This window comes from Bubalus kerabau, chromosome 14 (assembly GCF_029407905.1).
Source record: "Bubalus kerabau isolate K-KA32 ecotype Philippines breed swamp buffalo chromosome 14, PCC_UOA_SB_1v2, whole genome shotgun sequence".
NCBI classification, from domain to species: Eukaryota; Metazoa; Chordata; class Mammalia; order Artiodactyla; family Bovidae; genus Bubalus; species Bubalus kerabau.
Genome location: NC_073637.1, coordinates 44,168,867 through 44,194,036, shown reverse-complemented (window position 1 = coordinate 44,194,036; position 25,170 = coordinate 44,168,867). Strand labels below are relative to the sequence as shown.

The 25,170-nt window shown below is 39.6% G+C and overlaps 1 protein-coding gene across 1 annotated transcript in view; it reads left to right on the top strand.

Annotated features, from left to right (window-relative positions):
- Nucleotides 1-9,558: 9,558 nt before the first annotated feature.
- IL7 (interleukin 7) overlaps nucleotides 9,559-25,170 on the top strand; it is a 60,677-nt gene continuing 45,065 nt past the window's right edge. Inside the window, exons 1-2 of the mRNA XM_055546337.1 lie at nucleotides 9,559-9,881; nucleotides 16,148-16,281. Of these exons, the coding sequence (XP_055402312.1) occupies nucleotides 9,872-9,881; nucleotides 16,148-16,281 (144 nt within the window). The 5' untranslated portion in view covers nucleotides 9,559-9,871. The remainder of the gene's footprint in view (nucleotides 9,882-16,147; nucleotides 16,282-25,170) is intronic.

Here is a 25,170-nt window from a genome sequence, read left to right as displayed (position 1 = left end):
GTCAGAATGGCTGCGATCCAAAAGTCTACAAGCAATAAATGCTGGAGAGGGTGTGGAGAAAAGGAAACCCTCTAACACTGTTAGTGGGAATGCAAACTAGTACAGCCACTATGGAGAACAGTGTGAAGATTCCTTAAAAAACTGGAAATAGAACTGCCTTATGATCCAGCAATCCCACTGCTGGGCATACACACTGAGGAAACCAGAAGGGAAAGAGACACGTGTACCCCAATGTTCATCGCAGCACTGTTTATAATAGCCAGGACATGGAAGCAACCTAGATGTCCATCAGCAGATGAATGGATAAGAAATCGATGGTACATATACACAATGGAGTATTACTCCGCCATTAAAAAGAATAAATTTGAATCAGTTCTAATAAGGTGGATGAAACTGGAGCCTATTATACAGAGTGAAGTAAGCCAGAAAGAAAAGCAGCAATACAGTATACTAACGCATATATATGGAATTTAGAAAGATGGTAACAATAACCCTGTATACGAGACAGCGAAAGAGACACAGATGTATAGAACAGTCTTTTGGACTCTGTGGCAGAGGGAGAGGGTGGGATGATTTGGGAGAAAAGATAAAAAAAAAAAAAAAGGATTTATGTTACTTAATGTAATATTAGATTCAATATTTGCAACTATATACTTCGTGTATATTGTTTAAAAATTAGCCATTAAGTTAATTTCTTCAGTGGAAGAGAAAAGTGATAACATTCTAAATTTAAAAATTAAGTTTAAAAAATTGAACTATTAAAATTTCATTAGAAAGAGAACACTAATTTATAAATTTTCCAGCTATGACCACCAAAGAGGCCTAGAAATAATGAGCACTTCTAGTGTTCAGATTGTGGTTTCTAATATAATCTACTGAAAGAAACAAGAACTCCAATGTAATGAATGTTGTGGGGTCAGTTTTAGAAATTTGAATATCTAGGTATTAGATTAAAATTACTGAAATATAAAAGTAGAAACAGATGACTGAAGACAAAGCATGCTGTAGAGCAATATGTATGACCTCATTCTGGTTAAAAATATAAACAGCAGGATTGACACAAATGTGATGGTTAGCTGGAGTTTTGATTTTCTAAAATGTTTCTTATCTCCATTTAGGATGTGGAGGAAAGGGAATCCTCTTGCCCTGTTGGTGGGAATGTAAACTGATACACCCACTGTAGAGAACAGGCAACTTTCACTTTCAGTTTCTTTCACTATAGAGAACAGTATGAAGATTCCTTAAAAAGCTGGGAATAAATCTATCATATGAACCAGCAATTGCACTACTGGGCATATATCCTGAGAAAACCACAATTCAAAAAGACACATGCAACATGCGCCCCAGTGTTCACTGCAGCACTATTCACAATAGCCAGGACGTGGAAGCAGCCTAGATGTCCACTGACAGACGAACAGCTAAAGAAAGTTGTGGTACATACATACATACAATGAAATATTACTCAGCCATAAAAAGGAACAAGTATGGGTCAGTCTGAACTGAGGTGGATGAACCTAGAACCAGTTATATACAGTGAAGTAAGAAAGAGAAAAATATCATTTATTAACACATAAATATGGAATTTAGAAAAATGGTACTGATGAACCTATTTTTAGGGAAGGAGTAAAGATGCAGACATAGAAGATGGACCTGTATATATATATATATATATATATATATATATATATATATGTATTTATATATAGTTATGTCTGATTGGCACTGTTGTACATAAGAAACCTAGGCAACATTGTAAAGCATTTATCCTTCAATTAACAATAAATAATTTTAAAATGTTTATACTTTGCATGCTCTGTTTTTATAATTTTTTTAAAAGGCAATTTAAGAAGTAACACCATCAACAAGGACTAGCCAACCAGTTCACTGATGACTGGGATGTGGTAGCCAGAAATCAGGTTGCAGTAGTAGAAAATGACCAGGAGTCAGGTACATAAAAAAGGAAGGAGAAAGGAGAATAATTAGAAGCAGTCAGCTTGAAATCTCCAGGTGTTCTCTCTGCCACAGGACTTTGTGTTGGCTTTCCTCTCCCCAGAGGATTCTTCTTACAGCCATCCATGTGATTCACTCAATCACCTTTCAGTTTTTGTTCTAATGTCAGGTTCGCACTGAAGCCCACTGAAAATCATAGCACCCTTCCCGACTCACACTCCCCTCCACGTACACAAAGTCTCTATCTTGATCCTACCCTTTTTCCATAGACCTTAATAAATTTCTAACATTTAATATAATTTTTACTTTTTTATTGTTTATCTCCTCCACTAGAATGTAAGCTCAACAGAAACTATTTTTGTCTGTTTTGTGCACTGATATATTCCAAGCATCAAGAATAGTGTATGGCATATTACTTGATAATTGTGTGTTGAATTTTTTTTAAATGGGGTTATTTAGGGTGGAGAGAGATTTCAATACATTTATGTGCTGACCTTCACTATTTCTAGGAAGATATAATGATACCTTCGAACAATGCAGTGAAGTATTATGTATTCTTTGAGTAATATAGCCTATGAAATGGTAGCTATAGGCTTTGATTTCCTTGTTTGTTTTACTATGTTACTAATTCTCTCTAATGTTTAACAGGTTTTCTAACCATGTCTTCCTCATTAGACTTTTTTTGACCAACACTTTTCATTTGATTTGTCTTAAGTAATATATTATTTTTATTACCAGTGAAATGTGATACATTATATTTCTTGCTATTTCCCTCCTTTCAAAGTGATATTCTGTCATTTTCATTCTCTGAGCTTTCTAAACTTTTATTCAGGTTAGAAAACTAAGGCTCCTTATATTCTAATTCCAAACTAACCCATTTTATAACTTTTTTGTTCTAAAGTAAGCTTTATGAAATTAGGACTGTTTGCCAAATACAAACATGTATTAAGTTATTTCAAGTCATTTAAGTTTTCAATAGATATAGTTTCACTTTGTAGGGCATGCTTTATGCAGCTGGCCTACAATGAGACCTAATAAAAAAAAATAGGACAAAAAAATGGATATCGTGTTTACCTGTACTAATACACTGTTCATTTAAGAATCAACCTCCGAAACTAGCAGTGTTTGCAGGCATTCTCCAGTAACACCCAGATTTAAATCAGTGACTTTAAAGCAAAATCCAAAAACAATCAAAACAAAACAAAACTGAGGATTTTCAATAGCCACAAAGATCACTATCAGAAGGAAAAAAAGAGTAGATTTTCAAAGAAATTTTGGGAAGTTGAATCTAGAAAAGTGCTAGGAGATAGGCAGTAGGTCAAATTCATACTTTGCTGGTGTTGTTATTGCTATAGTTGCTTTGTATTAATCTTGATCCACCATCTTATGATTTTAGTTTTCTCCAGGTCTTTTGAGGGCCTTAAGAAATACTTGTTTCAAATTTGTCCTATATTTGACTTTATACAATTCCTTCTTTTCTTTCTCCTACTAAATATTTATCAAATATTAAACTGTTAAAGGGGCTTCCCAGGTGGCCCTAGTGGTAAAACACCTGCCCGTTAATGCAGAAGATGTAAGAGACTCGGGTTCAATCCCTGGGTTGGGATGATCCCCTGGAGGAGGGCATAACAACACACTCCAGTATTGTTGCCTGGAGAATCCCATGAATAGAGCAACCTGGCAGGATAGAGTCCATAGGGTCACAAAGAGTCAGACACGTGACTTAGCGCACACAGGCAAACTGTCAAAGGAAATCAGTAAACCTTATGGCAAATCTGTTCTATCCAGTAGATTTCTATGGCCGTTCTCTTTCAGTGCTTTTCCCATTGTATAGGTACAGCTAATTCAATATACCATATCCGTAAATGGAATTAACTGGACCTCTGATTGCCAACAACACATCTATTAGTGTACAAACAGATTGGTTAATGCAAACTACATATGCTACAGCTGCTCTTTCTGAAAGGTAATTTGGCAGCATTTTTTTTTATCGGAATATAATTGCTTTACAATCTTGTGTTAGTTTCTTCTGTACAATGAAGTGAACCAGCTATAGTATACATATATCCTCTCTCTTTTGAACCTCTCTCCCACCCCACCCCCATCTCACCCATCTAGGTCACCACGGAGCACTGAACTGAGCTTCCTGTCCTTTACAGAAGGTCCCATGAGCTATCTATCTTACACATGGTAGTGTCTATATGTCAATCCTAGTCTCCCAATTCATTTCACCCTCCCCTCCTCCTCTACCCACCGCATCCATGGATCTGTTCGCTATATCTGCATCTCTGGTTCTGCCTTGGAAATAGGTTCATCTGTGCCATTTTTCTAGATTCCACAGACTAGCCAGTACTCAGTCCAGAAGTAGACAAGTGAGTATCATAGGGAACATTTCAATAAGGAACATAAAATTAGGCATAGTGGATTATAGTAGATTCTAATTGTTTAGAATTACAGAATTTAAGGAATGAGATGAAAGAGGAGTGAGTGTAAGAAAAAAATTACTCTGATATCTTGGGTTTCTTGGTTCCATCCTTTTCTACTTCTTCAGAAAAACCTAATTTTAACCATTAATATATAAATATGTTGTAGTACCTCTCATATATGAAAACTAGCACTTCCATTGTGCTTTACATGCCTTTCAACCCATTATCAGATTCCTTTTATCTTCACCAGACATCCTAAAAAATTGTCCCCTCTCACTTTATTTGCTTCTTCCCTTACATCCCACAAACCAGAATATTATGTCTCACTACACTGCTCTTCTCAAACTGTTGTCATGAGGACCACAGACTTCTCTTCTACTCTGTCCAATTCAGTGGACATGCTTTTCAATCCTCATCATCTCTTTGTGACATTTGGAAATACTGATAATTAATCTGTTTTGAAATTCTCTCTGACTCCTGGGATGCTAAGCCAACATCTCTCTTACTTCATGCTCTATTGTTTGTCAGTTTGCTGTTTGGCACCCAGTTCTCCACCTACCCTTAATTCCCACATCTCCAGTTTCCTCCTGGCACTGACTGACTCTTTCCTTTCTTTGAAATTGCAGGTTGGATGATTTCATTCATTTTCATGGTTCAAGCAATTATTCACATGCTGATACGCATATTTCCAGCAGTTCCTGACATTTTGAAGTGGCCATTTTGATTAAGCCTTCAGAAGAATCCTTTTCATTTTCATTCTTGAAATGCTTGAAACTGGTAATCTCATCTTATCCCTAGGTTGCATCCCACAAAATAAAATAGGTTTCATTATTGAGCTCAAATCAGTCATATAGTGCTTAAACATTACAGTTTCTAGAAAACAACAGAATTCCCAAATACCTTTATCAAGCTAAGAAAATTAGACAAAAATAGCCCTGGCTCAGTTGAATATGATATGAAGATCAAACACACACAAATTATGAATATAATTGAAAAATTAAAATGTTAGCAAATTGAATTTAGCATTATGGTAAATTTGTGGTTTATTCAGGAGCAACTGGAGAAGGAAATGGCAACCCACTCCAGTATTCTTGCATAGAGAATCCTGTGGATACAGGAGCCTGGTGGGCTGCTGTCTATAGGGTCACATAGAGTCGGACTCAACTGAAGCAACTGAGCATGCATGCATGCATTGGAGAAGGAAATGGCAACCCACTCCAGTGTTCTTGCCTGAAGAATCCCAGGGACGGGGGAGCCTGATGGGCTGCCGTCTATGGGGTCGCACAGAGTCAGACACGACTGAAGTGACTTAGCAGCAACAGCAGGAGCAACAAGAAAAAACATGACCATGTAAATAAATTCTAAATAGTCATTTGATATAACTGAAAATTCATTGTCAAGCTCAGGCTTGAAAATCAAGCAGATCTGCTTTAGAATTAAAGTTTATTCACTTAAAGCTATTTTTCCATTGAATGGGTGTGTTGTTATTCATCATTCAGTCGTGTCCAACTCTTTGAGAGCCCATGATCTATATAGCCCACCAGGCTCCTCCCTCTGTGCATGGAATTCTCCAGGCAAGAAGACTGGCGTGGGTAACCATTCCCTTCTCCAGGGGATCTTCCTGACTCAGGGATTGAACCCAGGTCTCCTGGACTGCAGGCAGATTCTTTACCATATGAGCCACCAGGTAAACTAATCTATTTTGGATCCTAGTTTCACTAATTTTTAAAACAGGCCTAGACTTCCTTAAAACTCTAGTTTGAAATACATCTCAAATTTTCCTTTTCATAATACTTTTAAATTAATCTTAAATTCTACATTTTAAATTAATGTTAAATTCTACATTTAACATCTGTTTTCTCCACTAAGCTGAAATCACCTTGATGACCTGTGTTGCTGTCCACAGTGTGTAGCTTAATATGTGTGAGTATGCATGACCAGTTACAGAATTTGTGGGGCCCAATGCAAAGTGAAAATGAGAGTTCCTTTGTCCAAAAATAATTAAGAATTTCAAGACAGTGACTGCAGAGCATTAAACCAAATCTATAGCCCTTCTAAGCACAGGTCCCATGTGTTCTACACGAACACATGCCCATAAATCTGTTTTGTGTGTGTGTGTGTGTTTGAAATATGTTGAATATTATGCCTGGAAAATTAAGCTACAGGAACTTCAGAAAATACTGATAGAATGATAGCTAGCATTCAGATCTCAGACTATAAAAAATGGTCATATTATGTTGGGTAAAAATAGTTCAGATAATTATCAAGAAAAGATTTTCAGATTACCGATAATGAACTATTTAGACTGAAGATTGTGGAACATTTAAAAAGACATTCATTAACATCAAACAATTCTCTCTTTAAGCTGACATTCATATGGTTTTATTTCCATTTTTTCAAGTACATTGTATTAATCATTCTGAGAATGTTGTCTTCTTTCTTAATATTTATTGGTTATAACTCATAAACTTTATATACTATTTTGTTTCCATATTGGCTTTTCTGCACTGTTGGGTCTATAAGTGGACTTGATGGTAACCACCCAGCTTTTCTAATCACAAACATTGGCATATAAAAATTCATGACATTTCTTTTATCCTTATCTATCTGTCTAATAAAAAATAATGTTCATTTTATCAAAATATCAACTACAAATTTAAGAATACATTTTGGAATTTTGTCCCAAATGGTACTAATTCTGCCATAGACAGAAAAAGAATAACTTGAAGTTAGAAAGTGCCCATTTGCATATAATAATAAAAATGCCCAATGATTTACGAATATTTTTTTCAGAGAGATTCTTCACATTTAGGGTCAGAGTCTGGTGAGGAATTTACATCTCCTCTCAGAGCTCTGAATAATTTTCCCTCATGCTTCCCAAGAGTTCACTTATGCACAAGCTCTTGTTCAACCAAGTTTTACAGGGATTGCATGAAAAAGGAAGACGGATTTCCTGCTGAGCAAGTTATTGATGGATGCTCTTTTATCTGTCCCGGAAAAGTTAAAAAAATAAAAACTGCAGGCTATATGCAGTTACATGCCTCAATTCTGCTGTCAGGGATTTTAAATAAATCAATAACCAACATAGTCATGTTTAATTACAAAATTCATTTTTACTTTTCACTCCAGCCTCCTGTTTCTCCACTCCCCATCTCCACCCTAAGTTCCAGTCAGATGGAAATACGTGACACCCCCCCAACCCCCGCCACATTCTGCCTCCTGTTCTTGTTCGTTTCCCTTGTTGTCTTCCCCTTTCCTCCTATTTTCCTCCTGTCTTCACAAACTGTCTCTTCCACACATGTTCTCATTCATGCATCTCACTCAATTGTCCTCTCTCATTCTTTCACTTTCTGCATTGCTGTGTACTAGATACTTTCTTTTTCTTTTCACATGACATATTGGAATCCCAGTTCCCAGACCAGGGATCGAACCCACAACCCCTGTATTGGAAGGGAGGAGTCTTAACCAGTGGACCACCAGGGAAGTCCTAGATGCTCATCTAAGTGGAAGTCAGCTTGGCTGGACACAGGGAGGAAAAAAGTCATGGGTACCAGAGAGCCAGGGAGGGCAGCAGGAGCCCAGATCACTCAGGGCCATGAAAGCCCCATGTACAGCGGGAAGTGGTCAGGGGGTGGTCACAGAAAATGGCAAATGTAAATCAATATCCTGCTGCTATGAAGAGAATGAAGAGGTTGTGGGCAAGAATAGAAACTGGAAGGTCCCTAGACAGCAGGGTTTTAATGGTTAACCTTAGGCAATTCACAGAATAGATTTGCAATTTATTTTAGAGGTATTGCTGACAGGACTTGCCTATGGACTGGATGTGAGAAGTGAGGCTAAAAGAGGAATAGAAATCCAAGTTTCAGCCTTAAGCAACACTGCTTCACCCTCTATTTCATTTTTTTTTTCTCTCTGCTTTCTTTTCCTTTTTTCTTTGTTCACACTATCAAAGAATCTGAAATGCTCACATCATCAAGTTAATTGACCTGCTTGGGTCTCAATTGAGAACTCACAAATTCCAGGAACTTGTCCTGAGGTCCCCACACTGGAGCAAAGCCATACCCACACTACATGTGACTCTGTTTCTGTCCTGGCATCAATTTCTACATTGTTCACAGGACTTCTAACCCAAGGATCCCAAGTGTGGACTCTAGAGCTGATTTACAGTAGGTTTGTGTTCCACATTTGTTACTAACCAGGGGAGTGAATTCGGGCATATACTTAAGGAAGTCTTAGTTCCCACAAAATTATCTACCACAGAGGCAATTTTGCCTGAGATGACATATATAAAAGGATTAGCACAATACTAGTACAGAACAAATGCTAGGTAAATGATAGCCATAATATTATTATCACTGTTATTTCTTTACATCACCCACCTTCATTTAAGCAGGGTTTCTGCAGAATATCAGAAACCGAACCAAGACAGAAAATATCTAAATAATTCAGGTTTAGAAGAAAAAAAAAGATAAACTTTTGTTTATCTTATAAACTTATCTTTATCTAATAAGCTTCTGTAAACACACAGTCACAATGGATAATTTGATTTATTAGCCAATTCAGACAAACGCACAAGGGAGACATTGTTAGGAGCTATTATCGGTCTCCACTTTCTCCACCTAATTTGGGCTTTAATTTCTAGGTCCAAAGATAGCTCTTACCAGAGGAGACTGACCCACCGCTTTATTTTCCTTTGAGATCTCACCTGAGCAGGTGCATGTACAAAAGACAGAGAGGAAAGAGACCAAGAGAGGTTAGAGAGGCCGAGGGAGTGGCCCGTGGCCCTCTTAATCATTCATCATTCTTTACTTCCTTTTTTTTTTTTTTAAACAAGAGGACTTGGCATCGTCCACCACCACATCCGCGGCAAGAGCTGCTACGCCTCCTCCCTGGTTCCCGCTTGCAATAGCCCAGCTCTCGCCCCACACATTTGCGGCTTCTGTGGACTCATTAGCAACCGATGCTTTTAGATCCTAGTCGCCTAATTTTGCCAAGGCGGCTAGAGGTCATTTGGGAAGTCTTTTGCCTCAAATCGCCCGGAATCAGAAGACCAACTCATTCCTCCTGCGGTGCTTTGGAAATCCGCGCGCTCCTCTGGTCTTGGTCCAGGCGCACAGGAAGCGCTCGGGGAGGACGCAGGTGACCAGGAGAAGGGAGGCGGGGGGTGCTGTGAAGGCGCCCCAGTGATTAACTTGGAGATCGAACCTGCAGACCAAGCGCAAAGTAGAAACTGAAAGTACACTGCCGGCTGATCCTACGGAAGTTATGGGAAAGGCAAAGCGCAGAGCCGGGCCCTGGTGTGTGCCGCCCCCCTTGGGATGGATGAAACAGCAGGCTCGGCGTGGGTAGGAGGAACCAGCGACAGAGACTGCCCTACCCGGCACGGACTCCCGGTAACTCCGCGGAAGACCAGGGTCCTGGGAGTGACTATGGGCGGTGAGAGCGTGCTCCTGCTGCAGTTGCGGTCATCATGACCACGCCCGCTCCCGCAGACCATGTTCCATGGTAAGCGCTCCTCTCTCGGGCGCAGAAATTCGCGCGCCCGGCACTCCCGGGGACTCGGACGCGCTGCGGGGCCCCGCGCCCAGGCACGTCCGGGAACAGCCTGGCCTTGCACTTTGGACCTGCGGAGAGCCCGGGCTCTGCCCCGGGGCAGCCGGCGACCGCGCCCGAGTACCCTGGCCCATTGCCACTTGCACCTGGCAAGCTGCGTGGGAGCCTCGGTCCCCGACGCCGGCCCTCTGTCCCCGAGACCCGGCGCTGCAGCCTCCGCGCCGTTCAGCGGTGGCAGCCTGCGCCCAGGACCCGGGGTAACAATGCGCTCCGTCCTTCTCCCGGAGCCAGCGCCGCCCGCTGTCAACCGAGCGCCCAACCCACCCACCCCGGGCGCCTGGTCGCGCCGAGATACTCACCGGCGCCCCGGGATCTGCGAGGATGTGGGCTCTTACAGCTCCAAATCCTTAGAGAAGTGAAAGCGAAGCTCCCACGGGACACGCTTTTAAACCCCAAAGGGACAGGTCTCCGGAAAACCCCGTTTTCACCCACTTACTGAGGCTGGGAGTTTCCGACTGGGGCTGTACCCGGTGTCTTTTGCTGGGAAACCAAGTGCTCTGGGCTGGCACTGAGAAGGGACACTTTGGGTTTTGTTTTGTTTGTTCTAAATGGGTGCTCCTTGACGGAGGCAGAATTAACAGGCATAATTCTACATTTTAGACCCTTGCTGAGACCGAGTAGATTTTACATGTGTGGAATACGAATTTAAAATGGGCAAGGACAGAGTTGAAGCGATGGCGTTAGCAGCCATACGGCTAGTATAGAGTCCAAAAGTTGGCTAGGGGAAAAAAAACAAACAAAACAAAAAAAGATGTGCTGGGGGGATTGGGGGGAAGGGAAATGTACTTAGGGAGGGATCGCCTGAGGAAAATTCTGCTGTTTTACAGTAAATACTTCCTCTATCAAAAGGAGACGAATGGGGAGGGGGCCAGAATAGACAGGAGGTTGTTGTCCTGTTTGATGCCTTTCCTGGCTGCACCTTTAGATTAGAAGAGCTTTTTGCCCACTCACAGGTATTCAAGCATCAAAAAGTGACATAGTCCAGAAGTACCTGATCAGTAACAAAATAAAGGAGTAGGGTTTAGAGTATAGAGAATTCTTAATGGGCCTCCTCTAGAAGTTTAATATAGAATTAGAAATTAGATATATTCCTGTTTTCCTTACAATGCCCACCGAGCTTCTGCACTTACTTCTTTCTGGATGGCTCCCAGCTCTTATCCTCCCATCACCTCTGATCTAGAGCAGAGAGGTAAAGCAAGAGGAGGAAGCTAAGGTGTCCATTACTGACAAGGAGGAAGCTAAGGTGTCCATTACTCTATTTCCTGAATATCTACACTAATCATGTAGCATAAGTTATCAGCAACCAAAATATTAGAATTCTAAACTCCTAATAATAATTACTCTGAGTAGCTATCTGCAGTTTGTTCCAATAGATTTCATTAGAGGTTTCATTACTTTTTATCCTTTCCCTTTGACACTTCTTTTGGAAGTTGAAGTAGTTGAGGACCTCCTATGTGGTCCTTGATGATTGTGCTCTCTCGTTTTGATAATTTAATTATTTGAGGACCCAAAAATGGAATAATGGTACAAATGGAGAACTGAGGAAGATTAGAAAGCCTGAAGAAGTTTAAAGAGAATTACACAGGGCATCATAACAATACTGAAATACCTTAGACAAAAATGGAAGAGGTTACTTTGTAGGACCACATTACATGTTGATTTCTCTGTGATGTGAGCTATTCTTTTTCTGGCTGCACCTGTGACACATAACCTAATGTAATAAAACCAAACAGTCAATGTCTTTTTCCCCTTAAATAGGATTATGTGGTGTAATGTTTCAGAGCTTGGCCAAGGAAGCACCACAGTGAGTTTCATGTGGAGAAAGATGGGGTTTTTGCACATTTCCCTTGAGGACACACACGCAGTTATTTTTATAGGAAGCAGTGTAGCTCAGTGGCTGAAAGCTTAGTTTCTAGACTTTTCAACCTGACAATCTTGGATTTGAATCCTGACTCTTATAAAACTCATTTTATCTGGGGAAAAATTTGGGCCCCAGATTCTCCATCTGCCAAAATGTTTAGTAATTGATAGTACTTACCTCAAGAAATGGTTATGGGATTAAATGAAATACTGTATATAGTATTATAGGATGGCTTCAGAAATGTCTATCTGCTGTTTATCATAGGACTTATGGATAGAATTTATAATCTAATCAATATGTTTGTGGCAAATATTAGAATTCTTTGTGTGAACATAAAATTGATTTTAGAACCTTTAAAAGCTGGTTTTCATATATGATTATTTCCTACTTTTTATTTATTCACTCGTTTATGCCAATTGCTCATACTAAAGCCAAATCTTATATATTCAGATAATGTCTTTCATGAAAATAGGTCTATGTAATGTGTACAGTAGACAGTCCATACACACTGATTGGTCTTAAACAGTAATGAAAGATTGGATTTGAAGGATTGTAGAAACTAATTTGTTTACGTTCACTTTGACCCCATAACTTAAGCATCTGAGGATTGAATGTATTATTTGGCTTAATATAAAAACCACAAGACTTTTTTAGACAGCCATCATTCTGGTTTAACCAAATTCCCTACTGAAAACAAATTCTCCAGTTTCAATCCCTTCAGGAAATCTAAAGAAAATTCCACAAGCCCAAGCTTGCCTTGCATTATTCTTTACGGTTTATCTTTTTTTGTAACCTAAGGGAAAGGTCAAGGTGGGGGGGGGATAGGGTTGGTAGTCTATGCATAATCTAAACGTAAAAGCAGAGTCCTTTCCTATTGTGACAACAATGTCAAAAGCAGGCTCAAACTAGGCAATATTAATATGTTACTCTCTATGTGGTATGGAGAAAAGACTTCAGTTGAAGGCAAGTCATTAATGAGAAATCTAGGAACCTCTGAGACCTGGGTTTGAAGCACTGCAATGTATTTGCAACATTGTCCATCAGGGGATTTCAAGTTTAAAGAGTTACTGTATTTGGATGGCTAGGTAGATTCTTAGAATTAAGGTGCTTACGAGTTGAAAGGGATATCAAGGGATCAGTTAGTCTGAGGTTTTCATTTTACAAATTAGGGAAGTGAAGATTTTGAGATGCTCTGTTCTTTAAGTGGTCTCAAGATTAACCCATTTCCACACCAAGACAAAGCCTCCAAATCTCCCTCTGTACTTTGTGTTGCCCGAGGCTATCTGGAGCTGAGCTGCTGGTGGTGATTTAATTCCTAAGTCATGTCTGACTCTTTTGTGGCCCCGTGAACTGTAGCCTGCCAGGCTCCTCTGTCCATGGGATTTCCCAGGCAAGCATAATGGAATGAGTTGACATTTTCTTCTCCAGGGGATCTTCCCAACCCAGGAATTGAACCCATGTCTCTTGCATTGCAGATTCTTTACTGCCAAGCCACCAGGGAAGCCCAGGGCTGACCTATTTAACAAGTTAAGTCGCTCAGTCGTGTCTGACTCTCTATGACCCCGTGGACTGTAGCCCACCAGGCTCCTCCATCCATGGGATTCTCCAGGCAAGAATACTGGAGTGGGTTGCCATTTCCTTCTCCAGGGGATCTTCCCAACCCGGGGATTGAACCCAGGTCTCCCACATTGCGAGCAGACGCTTTAACCTCTGAGCCACCAGGAAAGCCCATTTAACAACAATAGTGGCAGCCAAAGACACTCTACAGATAAGGCAAATATTGTTTTAGAATTGCACAAAAAAGACTTAATTCCCCACTAAGTCATCATTTGAAAGCATTGATAAAATACCATCCAATGACCAAATGGATCAATGTGAATTTTGGGAGCACTCATTACTGAAATTTGGAATGAAGAGGGCACAATAAGTAGTGCTCAGAAAAAATAAAACTGCCTCCTAAATCGAAGTGTAAAATGTGGACCTTTGAAATAACATTTATGTACAATAGTAAAAATGTCTCCTTTTCATTCTAATGTTTAATTATTTTGTTTTTATTCCTTTAAAGCTCATTTCAAGTTATATGGTGTATAAACTTTCCTTATCCTCTATTCCTCCTGAAGTATCCCTGCCAGACACCTTTAAGATGACAGAGAAAAGAAAAAGTTTGGCTCTGCACTATCTATACAAACCTAATTACAAAGTTAGGATGCTAAATAATTAGCAATTGATCATTGTTTGAGAATCTTCAGGTGAGAGAGACAATAGTAGAAGAGAGGTGGAGATAGATAATAGAACCTGGAGGTAGTTTTCATTTAGATCAAAATGATGACATGTTATTAAAAGATTATGGGTAGGCTTCCCTGGTGGCTCAGTGGTAAAGAATCCGCCTACTGATGCAGGAGACATGAGTTCAATTCCTGATCTGGGAAGATCCCACATGTCCCAGGGCAACTAAGCCCGTACACCACAACTATTGAAGCTGTGCTCCAGAGCCTGGGGACCACAACTCCTAAAGCCTGTGTGCCCTAGAGCTGGTGCTCTTCAACAAGAGAAGTCATGGTGATGAGAAACCCGTGCTCCGCAACTAGAGAAAAGCCCACACAACAAGGAAAACCCAGCACAACCAAAAATAAATAAATAAATAAGATTATTTTTTAGAAAGATTATGGGCATTTATGATCAAATCCTGGTGAAGCAATTGGCTCAGGTTAGAATCCAGACCTGGCACCTACTATTTATGTTTAACAAAAAGATTAACTACCTGGTAGGACCCTTTGGATCTTTAGAGACAGTAAGTATAAGGCACTGAACAGTGCTTGGTACATGACAGGTACTCAGTTAAAGGTAACTAGCATCATCATCCGGAGAAGGCAATGGCAACCCACTCCAGTACTCTTGCCTGGAAAATCCCAGGGACGGGGGAGCCTGGTGGGCTGCCGTCTATGGGGTCGCACAGAGTCGGACATGACTGAAGCGACTTAGCAGTAGCAGCAGCAGCATCATTAATCTCCTAAGTGAATTTTTGCTCATCATGCGTACAGAAACTTAGTGTCAGAGCTTTGAGTAGATCTTGCTTCTCATTTTGTTTTTCTTACCTTGTTAAATGTCAGTATGAAGATTTGATGTGAGATTCATGTTTGTTCCTCTATCTGCTATCCAGTCTACATTCTCTATTGTAAATATATGGGTCACTAACAGCACACAATTTAATGGGGAGAGTTACTCACTTTTGTATGACAGATAATGATGTAATAGATTATAATGTTATCGGGAAGTTTATGATATATTAGACAGTCTTTAGTTCCTTGGGTTCCAAGCAGCATTGTTTGTAATCTTAATTAGGAATAGGCATACATGTGAAATGTCTTGCACTCAATGAGAATAGTAAAAGTTCACTGGTGAAAGTCACAGGAAATACATTGTCATCAACACTCAATAGTTTACAGAAAGATTCAAACAAGACACTCTGGCAAGCTTGTGAAGAAATAAAATAAGTCCCCATAAAACCAGATTTTAATCCCTCAGGGAATCCCTAGCTTTCTATCAGTGTATTACTATTGCCAAAAGTGATGTCATTTATAATTTCATCCCTTTTGATTAAAAAATGCCCCTAAATAAGAAGACATTTAAAAACAGATATAAATAATTAGTTAACAGGGTATGAATTTATTTATTGTTTTCCTAACATGTCAAGAAGCTAAACAGGGCTGTGTTTGAAGAGAATGTGAGTCTCTGGGCATTTAGAAATAGAAGATACTGAAAAGATAAGGGGTCTTATAATATAAATGTCCACTTTGTACCAGTTCTAGGAAAGGTAAGCCTTCTAAGGTCCATTATTAAAAGGAAAGAATATAATCATAGTGCCATACTGTGGAGATAAACTTCCTACGATGTTGCCTCCAGGAAACAGCTGGACACTTGATCGGCCACCAAGTTTTACATAAATATACAGTCACGTGCCATAGATCATAAACTTTCAAGAATTTCTCATTTTTAACCCATAGTTTACCTGTTTTTCTGTCGATGGAGCAAAGAGACTTTGCTGTCATCACACCTGTTCTGCACTATCCCAGAGTTATATCTGAATTCAAATGAAAGAAACCTAGACTCCAAAATATTGTCTTACTTTGGCTGTTACATAATAATGAACTTTGGAGTTTTTCCCTACACTCTGCAGAAGCAAGATACATTTAAAAAATTCTTAGAAATTAGTGGTCAGGCCAATTGAAACACTGCCATCAGATGATATAATATGACTTAAAACATTTGGCTGATTCTTACTTACTGTTGAATTCAGTTTCTTTTAGGTATATCTTTGGAATTCCTCCCCTGATCCTTGTTCTGTTGCCAGTAGCATCATCTGATTGTGATATTAGCGGTAAAGACGGTGGAGCATATCAGAATGTTCTAATGGTCAACATCGATGACTTGGTATGTGTTCGTTTTCCTCGCATTTTAACTCATTGGCAAAATTTTATATGTACTGTTGGTATGCAGTTTTATATTTTAGTATTTACTTATATTCTTTGAAAGAGAGTGAAATAACTAAAAAATAAAAGTGAATGGGGGCTAACAGTATTATTTTTTTTTTAGAGTTGTCATCATTATATCCTTTAAAAAGAATTCTTTCCTAGACTCCAGACTCATCAATCCTAGTTCCCTTCACTACCAAAATTTTTCTGAACATAATTTAGCATAACTCTCTGCATCTCCTTATCTTCCATTGACAGTCCATATAAAAGCATTATACTGTGGCTTCCCTGGTAGCTCAGACGGTAAAACATCTGTCTGCAATGCTGGAGACCCAGGTTCGATCCGTGGGTCAGGAAGATCCCCTGGAGAAGGAAATGGTAACCCACTCTGGTAGTCTTGCCTGGAAAATCCCATGGACAGAGGAGCCTGGTAGTCTACAGTCCATGGGGTTGCAAAGAGTCGGACATGATTGACAGTCCATATAAAAGCATTGTATTTGAAGAAGGAAAATAACAGAATATATAGTTTAAAATTTATTGTGAAGGGATTTCCCTGGAAGTCCAGTGGTAAGACTCCATGCTTCCACTACAGGGGAATGTGTTTGATCCCTGGTCAGGGAACTAAAATCGAAAAATTATCATGAAGAGAAAGAGTATAGTTATTTTATTTTATCTGAATGTGTGTATTGGCATATACTTAAGTATTTTATATATATATATAATTTGCTGTGGTATTTTTTACTTACTTTGGACATTTTTTGTTAACAGCTATTATTCTTTAGGGTAGTTTTAGGTTTACAGAAAAGTTGAGGAGAATGTAGAGAATTCCCACATACCCACCCTCCCTCTGTACAATTTCCCCTGTAATTAACATCTTGCATTTGTGTGGTACATTAGTTACAATCGATGAACCAATATTGATACATTGTTATTAACTAAATCCCATAGTTGACATTAGTGTTTGTTTCTTGTGTTGCACAGTTATATGGTTTTTGACAAATGGGTAATGTCCTGTATCCACCCTGACAGTATCATGCAAATAGTTTCACCATCCTTAAAAATTCCCTGTGCTCCACTGATTCATACTTCCCTCCCTCCTCTTAACCCATGGCAACCACAGATCTGTTTATGGTCTCTGCGGTTAGCCTCTCAAAAATGTCATATAGTTAGAATCATGCAGTTTGTAGCTTTTTTAGACTGGATTCTTTGATTTAGCAATGTGTATTTAAGGTTCTTCCCTGCCTTTTTGTGGCTTGATAGCTCATTTCATTTTATTGTTGAATAAAATTCCATCAAATGGATGTACTACAGTTTGTTTCTCCATTCACTGATTGAAGGATATGTCTTGGTTGCTTCTAATTTTTGACAATTATGAATCAGTTCAGTTCAGTTCAGTTCAGTTGCTCAGTTGTGTCCTACTCTTTGCGACCCCTTGAATCGCAGCACGCCAGGCCTCCCTGTCCATCACCAGCTCCCGGAGTTCACTCAGACGCACGTCCATCAAGTCAGTGATGCCATCCAGCCATCTCATCCTCTGTCATCCCCTTCTCCTCCTGCCCCCAATCCCTCCCAGCATCAGAGTCTTTTCCAATGAGTCAACTCTTCGCATGAGGTGGCCAAAGTACTGGAGTTTCAGCTTTAGCATCATTCCTTCCAAAGAAATCCCAGGGCTGATCTCCTTCGGAATGGACTGGTTGGATCTTCTTGCAGTCCAAGGGACTCTCAAGAGACTTCTCCAACACCACAGTTCAAAAGCATCAATTCTTCAGTGCTCAGCCTTCTTCACAGTCCAACTCTCATATCCATAAATGACCACTGGAAAAACCATAGCCTTGACTAGACAGACCTTTGTTGGCAAAGTAATGTCTCTGCTTTTGAATATGCTATCTAGGTTGGTCATAACTTTCCTTCCAAGGAGTAAGTGTCTTTTAATTTCATGGCTGCAGTCACCATCTGCAGTGATTTTCGAGCCCAGAAAAATAAAGTCTGACACTGTTTCCACTGTTTCCCCATCTATTTCCCATGAAGTGATGGGACCAGATGCCATGATCTTCATTTTCTGAATGTTGAGCTTTAGCCAACTTTTTCACTCTCCACTTTCACCTTCATCAAGAGGCTTTTTAGTTCCTCTTCACTTTCTGCCATAAGGGTGGTGTCATCTGCATATCTGAGGTTATTGATATTTCTCCTGGCAATCTTGATTCCAGCTTGTGTTTCTTCCAGTCCAGCGTTTCACATGATGTACTATGCATAGAAGTTAAATAAGCAGGGTGACAATATACAGCCTTGACGAACTCCTTTTCCTATTTGGAACCAGTCTGTTGTTCCATGTCCAGTTCTAACTCTTGCTTCCTGACCTGCATACAAATTTCTCAAGACGCAGATCAGGTGGTCTGGTATGCCCATCTCTTTCAGAATTTTCCACAGTTCATTGTGATCCACACAGTCAAAGGCTATGGCATAGTCAATAAAGCAGAAATCGATGTTTTTCTGGAACTCTCTTGCTTTTTCCATGATCCAGCTGATGTTGGCAATTTGATCTCTGGTTCCTCTGCCTTTTCTAAAACCAGCTTGAACATCAGGAAGTTTACAGTTCACATATTGCTAAAGCCTGGCTTGGAGAATTTTGAGCATTACTTTACTAGCATGTGAGATGAGTGCAATTGTGCTGTAGTTTGAGCATTCTTTGGCATTGCCTTTCTTTGGGATTGGAATGAAAACTGACCTTTTCCAGTCCTGTGGCCACTGCTGAGTGTTCCAAATTTGCTGGCATATTGAGTGCAGCACTTTCACAGCATCATCTTTCAGGATTTGGAATAGCTCAACTGGAATTCCATCACCTCCACTAGCTTTGTTCGTAGTGATGCTTTCTAAGGCCCACTTGACTTCACATTCCAGGATGTCTGGCTGTAGGTCAATGATCACACCATCATAATTATCTGGGTCATGAAGATCTTTTTTGTACAGTTCTTCTGTGTATTCTTGCCATCTCTTCTTAATATCTTCTGCTTCTGTTAGGTCCATACCATTTCTGTCCTTTATGGAGCATAAAGCCTCTACAAACATTCGTGTGCAGGGTTTTGTGTGGACATACATTTTCAACTCATTTGGATAAATTCCTAGGAGAATGATTGGTGGATCATATGGTAAGATTATGTTTAGCTTTGTATTAAACTGCCATGCTGTCTTCCAAAGTGACTGTACCATTTTGCATTCTCAACAGCAATGAATGAGAGCTCCTGTTGCCTTACATTCTTGCCAGCATTTGCTGTTGTCAGTGTTTTAAATTCTAGCCATTCTAATAGATGTTTCATTGTACCTCATTGTACTTTTGATTAGCAGTTCCCTAATGTCATATGATGTTGAACATGCTTCACATACTATTGCCATCTGCATATCTTCATTGGTGAGGTATCAGAACTCACATCCTACCTGACATCCTAACTATACTGAATCTTACTATCCATGATCATGGAATATCCTTCTATTTATTATTTCTTTTATTAGAGTTTTGTGCTTTTCCTCATACCAATCTTGTTCATATTTTGTTAGAACTATACTTAAGCACAGGATATTGTATTTTGGGTAGTTTTGTAAATAGTGTTGTGTTTTGAATTTCAAGTTCCAATTATTTATTGCAGGTATATAGGAGAGCAAGTGACTTTTATATATAACCTTGTATCCTCAAATCTTGCTAGAACTGCTTTTAGTTCCAGGAGGTGGTATTGGTATTGTTGCTATTCTTTAGGATTTTCAACATAGACAAATGATTCATTGACCAAAATTATTTTTTTACAGTTTAAGAGCCATATTAATGTAATAGGATATGTTGATTTAACAGTAATCAGTACTTGAAACCCCAAATGACAAAGCAAACTCTCTCACACATTCATAAGATAGAAATAATTGTCTAATCTTTCCCTTCCTTCCACTCACTCTTTCTCTGCATACTCATACTGAAGGGGCACAGCTCCTTGGGAAATCAGTGTCTTACCTCTTGGGGTGATACAGGAAACTCAAGATGCTATATAACTGCATGCTGTACCACTTCAATATATAGAACTGCTGATGAAAAATGCACACTACATGGTAATTGCCCAGTTTTTCATTTCATGAATTGAGGGCATTTTCTGCATTAAATTATGCTACCAAATTAATATTTTGAGTCAAGAAATGGATTTTACTCTTTACTAACTTTTAAAAACATTATTTATTTATTCATTTTAATTTTTGGTCGTGCTGGATCTTCATTGCTGCCTGTAGGCTTTCTCCAGTTGCAATGAGCAGGGGCTGCTCTCTAGTTGCAGTGCAAGGGCTTCTCATTACAATGGCTTCTCTCATTGCTGAGCACAGGTTCTAGGGCATGGGGGTTTCAATAACTGCGGTGCAGGGACTTAGTGGAATTTCCTGGATCAGAGAGATTGAACCCGTGTCCCCTGCATTGGTGCGTCATTCTTAACCACTGGACACCCCAGGAGAGTCCCTTTACTTAATCACCTTCATTTCCCAAAGGAAAAATCTGAGGCTCAGGGTCACCCTGTTACGTGGCAGAGCCAGAATCTGAGCTTCTGCTGTTTACCAACACACTCTCCTGCCTTCCAGTAGCAATCACTGTGTCATTATATGCATTCAGCCAACATTTATGTGGAGCCTGTTATGTGCCAGTTGTGAAAACCCTGTTGTGTGGTGAGGAGGTGGGGGTGTGGGGGTAGATGCAAAAATAGACCAGATACAGTCCTGTCTTTTAAGGACTTTACATTTGGTGATGGTTAAGTCTTGGTGTGAAGAATGCAAGTTGCAGCTTGAAAAGGAGTGGCTGCCATACTCTCATTTTAAACAAACTGGTTGTGAGTCAGATTTGGAAACAAAGAAATATAAACTGTGTGCTAGGAAAACTTCAATAGATCAGCTTGACACCAGGAGAGAAACCATACTGTGGGTTAATGTGCTGATCGCCAGACCTTTTAGAGTGTACACCATTTAGTAAAACTGTCTTAAGCCTGCACTTCCAGTATACATTTACTTACCTGTTATAGCATTTGCATAGTAATTGTATACATGTTAGTAATGATATATTCCAAACAATAAAAATTTACAAAAGATTAAGAAAAACTGTAGATAGAATTCCTAAAACTTTTCCTTCCATGCTTGCAGTGGATTCTCCATTGTAGACTCTACTTTGAAAAGACCTCTAACATAGTGGAAGACACAAGTGTATATATAACAAGATTGTGAGTTATCTTGATGTGATGTTATTTAGACATAACCAAAAGTCAACAGTGATTTGGTCATAAAATAACATTTAATTTCAGTGCAACTTTTGAGAATTTACTGTGTACAATGTAAGTCATTAGAAAATAAGATAGTCCTTGTTCTTCTATAATTTATGAGGATAAGGTAAACACATGTTACTGTAATAGAAAGTAATGAGTAGTGCATTACAAAGTGGTTTCATACACATCATTTGAGCTTCATAATATCTCTATGACATGATAATAATAATAATCAGTTCAGTTCAGTTGCTCAGTCGTGTCCAACTCTTTGTATCCCATGGACTGCAGAATGCCAGGCTTCCCTGTCCATCACCAACTGCCGGAGCCTGCTCAAACTCATGTTCATCGAGTTGGTGATGCCACCCAATCATCTTATCCTCTGTTAGTTATAATAATAATAACACAAATTCAGGGTTTACTATGTGCCAGCACTGCTCTGACCACTTTCCATGTAATAATTATATAATTCTAATATAATAATTAGATAATTCCATGTAATGAGGAAAGTGAGACCTGAACCACATAGCTGGCAAGTGGCAAAGCTTGAATTCAAATCCAAACAGTCTAGTTCCAGAAAAAGTCCTCATTATGATGAGGCAAAGCAGGCAATAGCCTGTTTTTTTGTTTTTTGATTTTTGTTTTTTTTTTTTTTGGTGGGGCTGGGGGTAGGGGAAACACATGATAGACAGTTACGGTAATAACATAAATGAAAGAAGGGTGTCAGGAACACTGAGAGGGTAACTGATCTGGTTGTATTGTAGGGAAGGGTGAAGCGGAGCTGGACAGACATTTTGAATACATCTGGATGTTAAAATCATCCAGAGGACATCAATAAAGTAGAACTGAGTTGTGGAAGTAAGAAAATAGAAATGATGGAAGCCATGACATAGAATCCATATAAGGTTCAGGTTAAGGGCGAGACTCATTTTTCTACTTAGCTCAGAAGGAATGGAAAGTTCATAATAAATAATAAAGGTCCTATTTCTATATGGTCTACTAAGTAAGGAATTTAGATTCCTAAAACTAGGTTGTCTAAGTTAAATAGAATCAGCACTTTAAGCTTCTTAATATATATTCAGTTCAGTTCAGTTCAGTCACACAGTTGTGTCCAACTCTTTGTGACCCCATGAATCCCAGCACGCCAGGCCTCCCTCTCCATCACCAACACCCGGAGTTCACTCAGACGCACGTCCATCAAGTCAGTGATGCCATCCAGCCATCTCATCCTCTGTTGTCCCCTTCTCCTCCTGCCCCCAATCCCTCCCAGCATCAGAGTCTTTTCCAATGAGTCAACTCTTCGCATGAGGTGGCCAAAGTACTGGAGTTTCAGCTTTAGCATCATTCCTTCCTAAGAAATCCCAGGGCTGATCTCCTTCAGAATGGACTGGTTGGATCTCCTTGCAGTCCAAGGGACTCTCAAGAGTCTTCTCCAACACCACAGTTCAAAAGCATCAATTCTTCGGCGCTCAGCCTTCTTCACAGTCCAACTCTCACATCCATACATGACCACTGGAAAAACCATAGCCTTGACTAGACAGACCTTTGTTGGCAAAGTAATGTCTCTGCTTTTGAATATGCTATCTAGGTTGGTCATAACTTTCCTTCCAAGGAGTAAGTGTCTTTTAATTTCATGGCTGCAGTCACCGTCTGCAGTGATTTTGGAGCCCAAAAAAATAGAGTCTGACACTGTTTCCACTGTTTCCTCATCTATTTCCCATGAAGTGATGGGACCAGATGCCATGATCTTCATTTTCTGAATGTTGAGCTTTAGCCAACTTTTTCACTCTCCACTTTCACTTTCATCAAGAGGCTTTTGAGTTCCTCTTCACTTTCTGCCATAAGGGTGGTGTCATCTGCATATCTGAGGTTATCGATATTTCTCCCGGCCATCTTGATTCCAGCTTGTGTTTCTTCCAGTCCAGCGTTTCTCATGATGTACTCTGCATATAAGTTAAATAAGCAGGGTGACAATATACAGCCTTGACGAACTCCTTTTCCTATTTGGAACCAGTCTGTTGTTCCATGTCCAGTTCTAACTCTTGCTTCCTGACCTGCATACAAATTTCTCAAGAGGCAGGTCAGATGGTCTGGTATTCCCATCTCTTGAAGAATTCTCCACAGTTTATTGTGATTCACACAGTCAAAGGCTATGGCATAGTCAATAAAGCAGAAATAGATGTTTTTCTGGAACTCTCTTGCTTTTTCCATGATCCAGCTGATGTTGGCAATTTGATCTCTGGTTCCTCTGCCTTTTCTAAAACCAGCTTGAACATCAGGAAGTTTACAGTTCACATATTGCTGAAGCCTGGCTTGGAGAATTTTGAGCATTACTTTACTAGCGTGTGAGATGAGTGCAATTGTGCTGTAGTTTGAGCATTCTTTGGCATTGCCTTTCTTTGGGATTGGAATGAAAACTGACCTTTTCCAGTCCTGTGGCCACTGCTGAGTTTTCCAAATTTGCTGCCATGTTGAGTGCAGCACTTTCACAGCATCATCTTTCAGGATTTGAAATAGCTCCACTGGAATTCCATCACCTCCACTAGCTTTGTTTGTAGTGATGTTTTCTAAGGTCCACTTGACTTCACATTCCAGGATGTCTGGCTCTAGACACATTGAGTGATCACACCATAGTGATTATCTGGGTCATGAAGATCTTTTTTGTACAGTTCTTCTGTGTATTTCTTGCCACCTCTTCTTAATATCTTCTGCTTCTGTTAGGTCCACACCATTTCTGTCCTTTAGCGAGCCCATCTTTGCCTGAAATGTTCCCTTGGTATCTCTAATTTTCTTGAAGAGATCTTTAGTCTTTCCCATTCTGTTGTTTTCCTCTATTTCTTTGCATTGATTGCTGAGGAATGCTTTCTTATCTCTTCTTGCTATTCTTTGGAACTCTGCATTCAGATGCTTATATCTTTCCTTTTCTCCTTTGCTTTTCACTCCTCTTCTTTTCACAGCTATTTGTAAGGCCTCCCCAGACAGCCATTTTGCTTTTTTGCATTTCTTTTCCATAGGGATGGTCTTGATCCCTGTCTCCTGTACAATGTCACGAACCTCATTCCATAGTTCATCAGGCACTCTATCTATCAGATCTAGGCCCTTAAATCTATTTCTCACTTCCACTCTATAATCATAAGGGATTTGATTTAGGTCATATCTGAATGGCCTAGTGGTTTTCCCTACTTTCTTCAATTTAAGTCTGAATTTGGCAATAAGGAGTTCATGATCTGAGCCACAGTCAGCTCCTGGTCTTGTTTTTGCTTACTGTATAGAGCTTCTCCATTTTTGGCTGCAAAGAATATAATCAATCTGATTTCAGTGTTGACCATCTGGTGATGTCCATGTGTAGAGTCTTCTCTTGTGTTGTTGGAAGAGGGTGTTTGCTATGACCAGTGCATTTTCTTGGCAAAACTCTATTAGTCTTTGCACTGCTTCATTCTGTATTCCAAGGCCAAACTTGCCTTTTATTCCAGGTGTTTCTTGACTTCCTACTTTTGCTTTCCAGTCCCCTATAATGAAAAGGACATCTTTTTTGGGGTGTTAGTTCTAAAAGGTCTTGTAGGTCTTCATAGAACTGT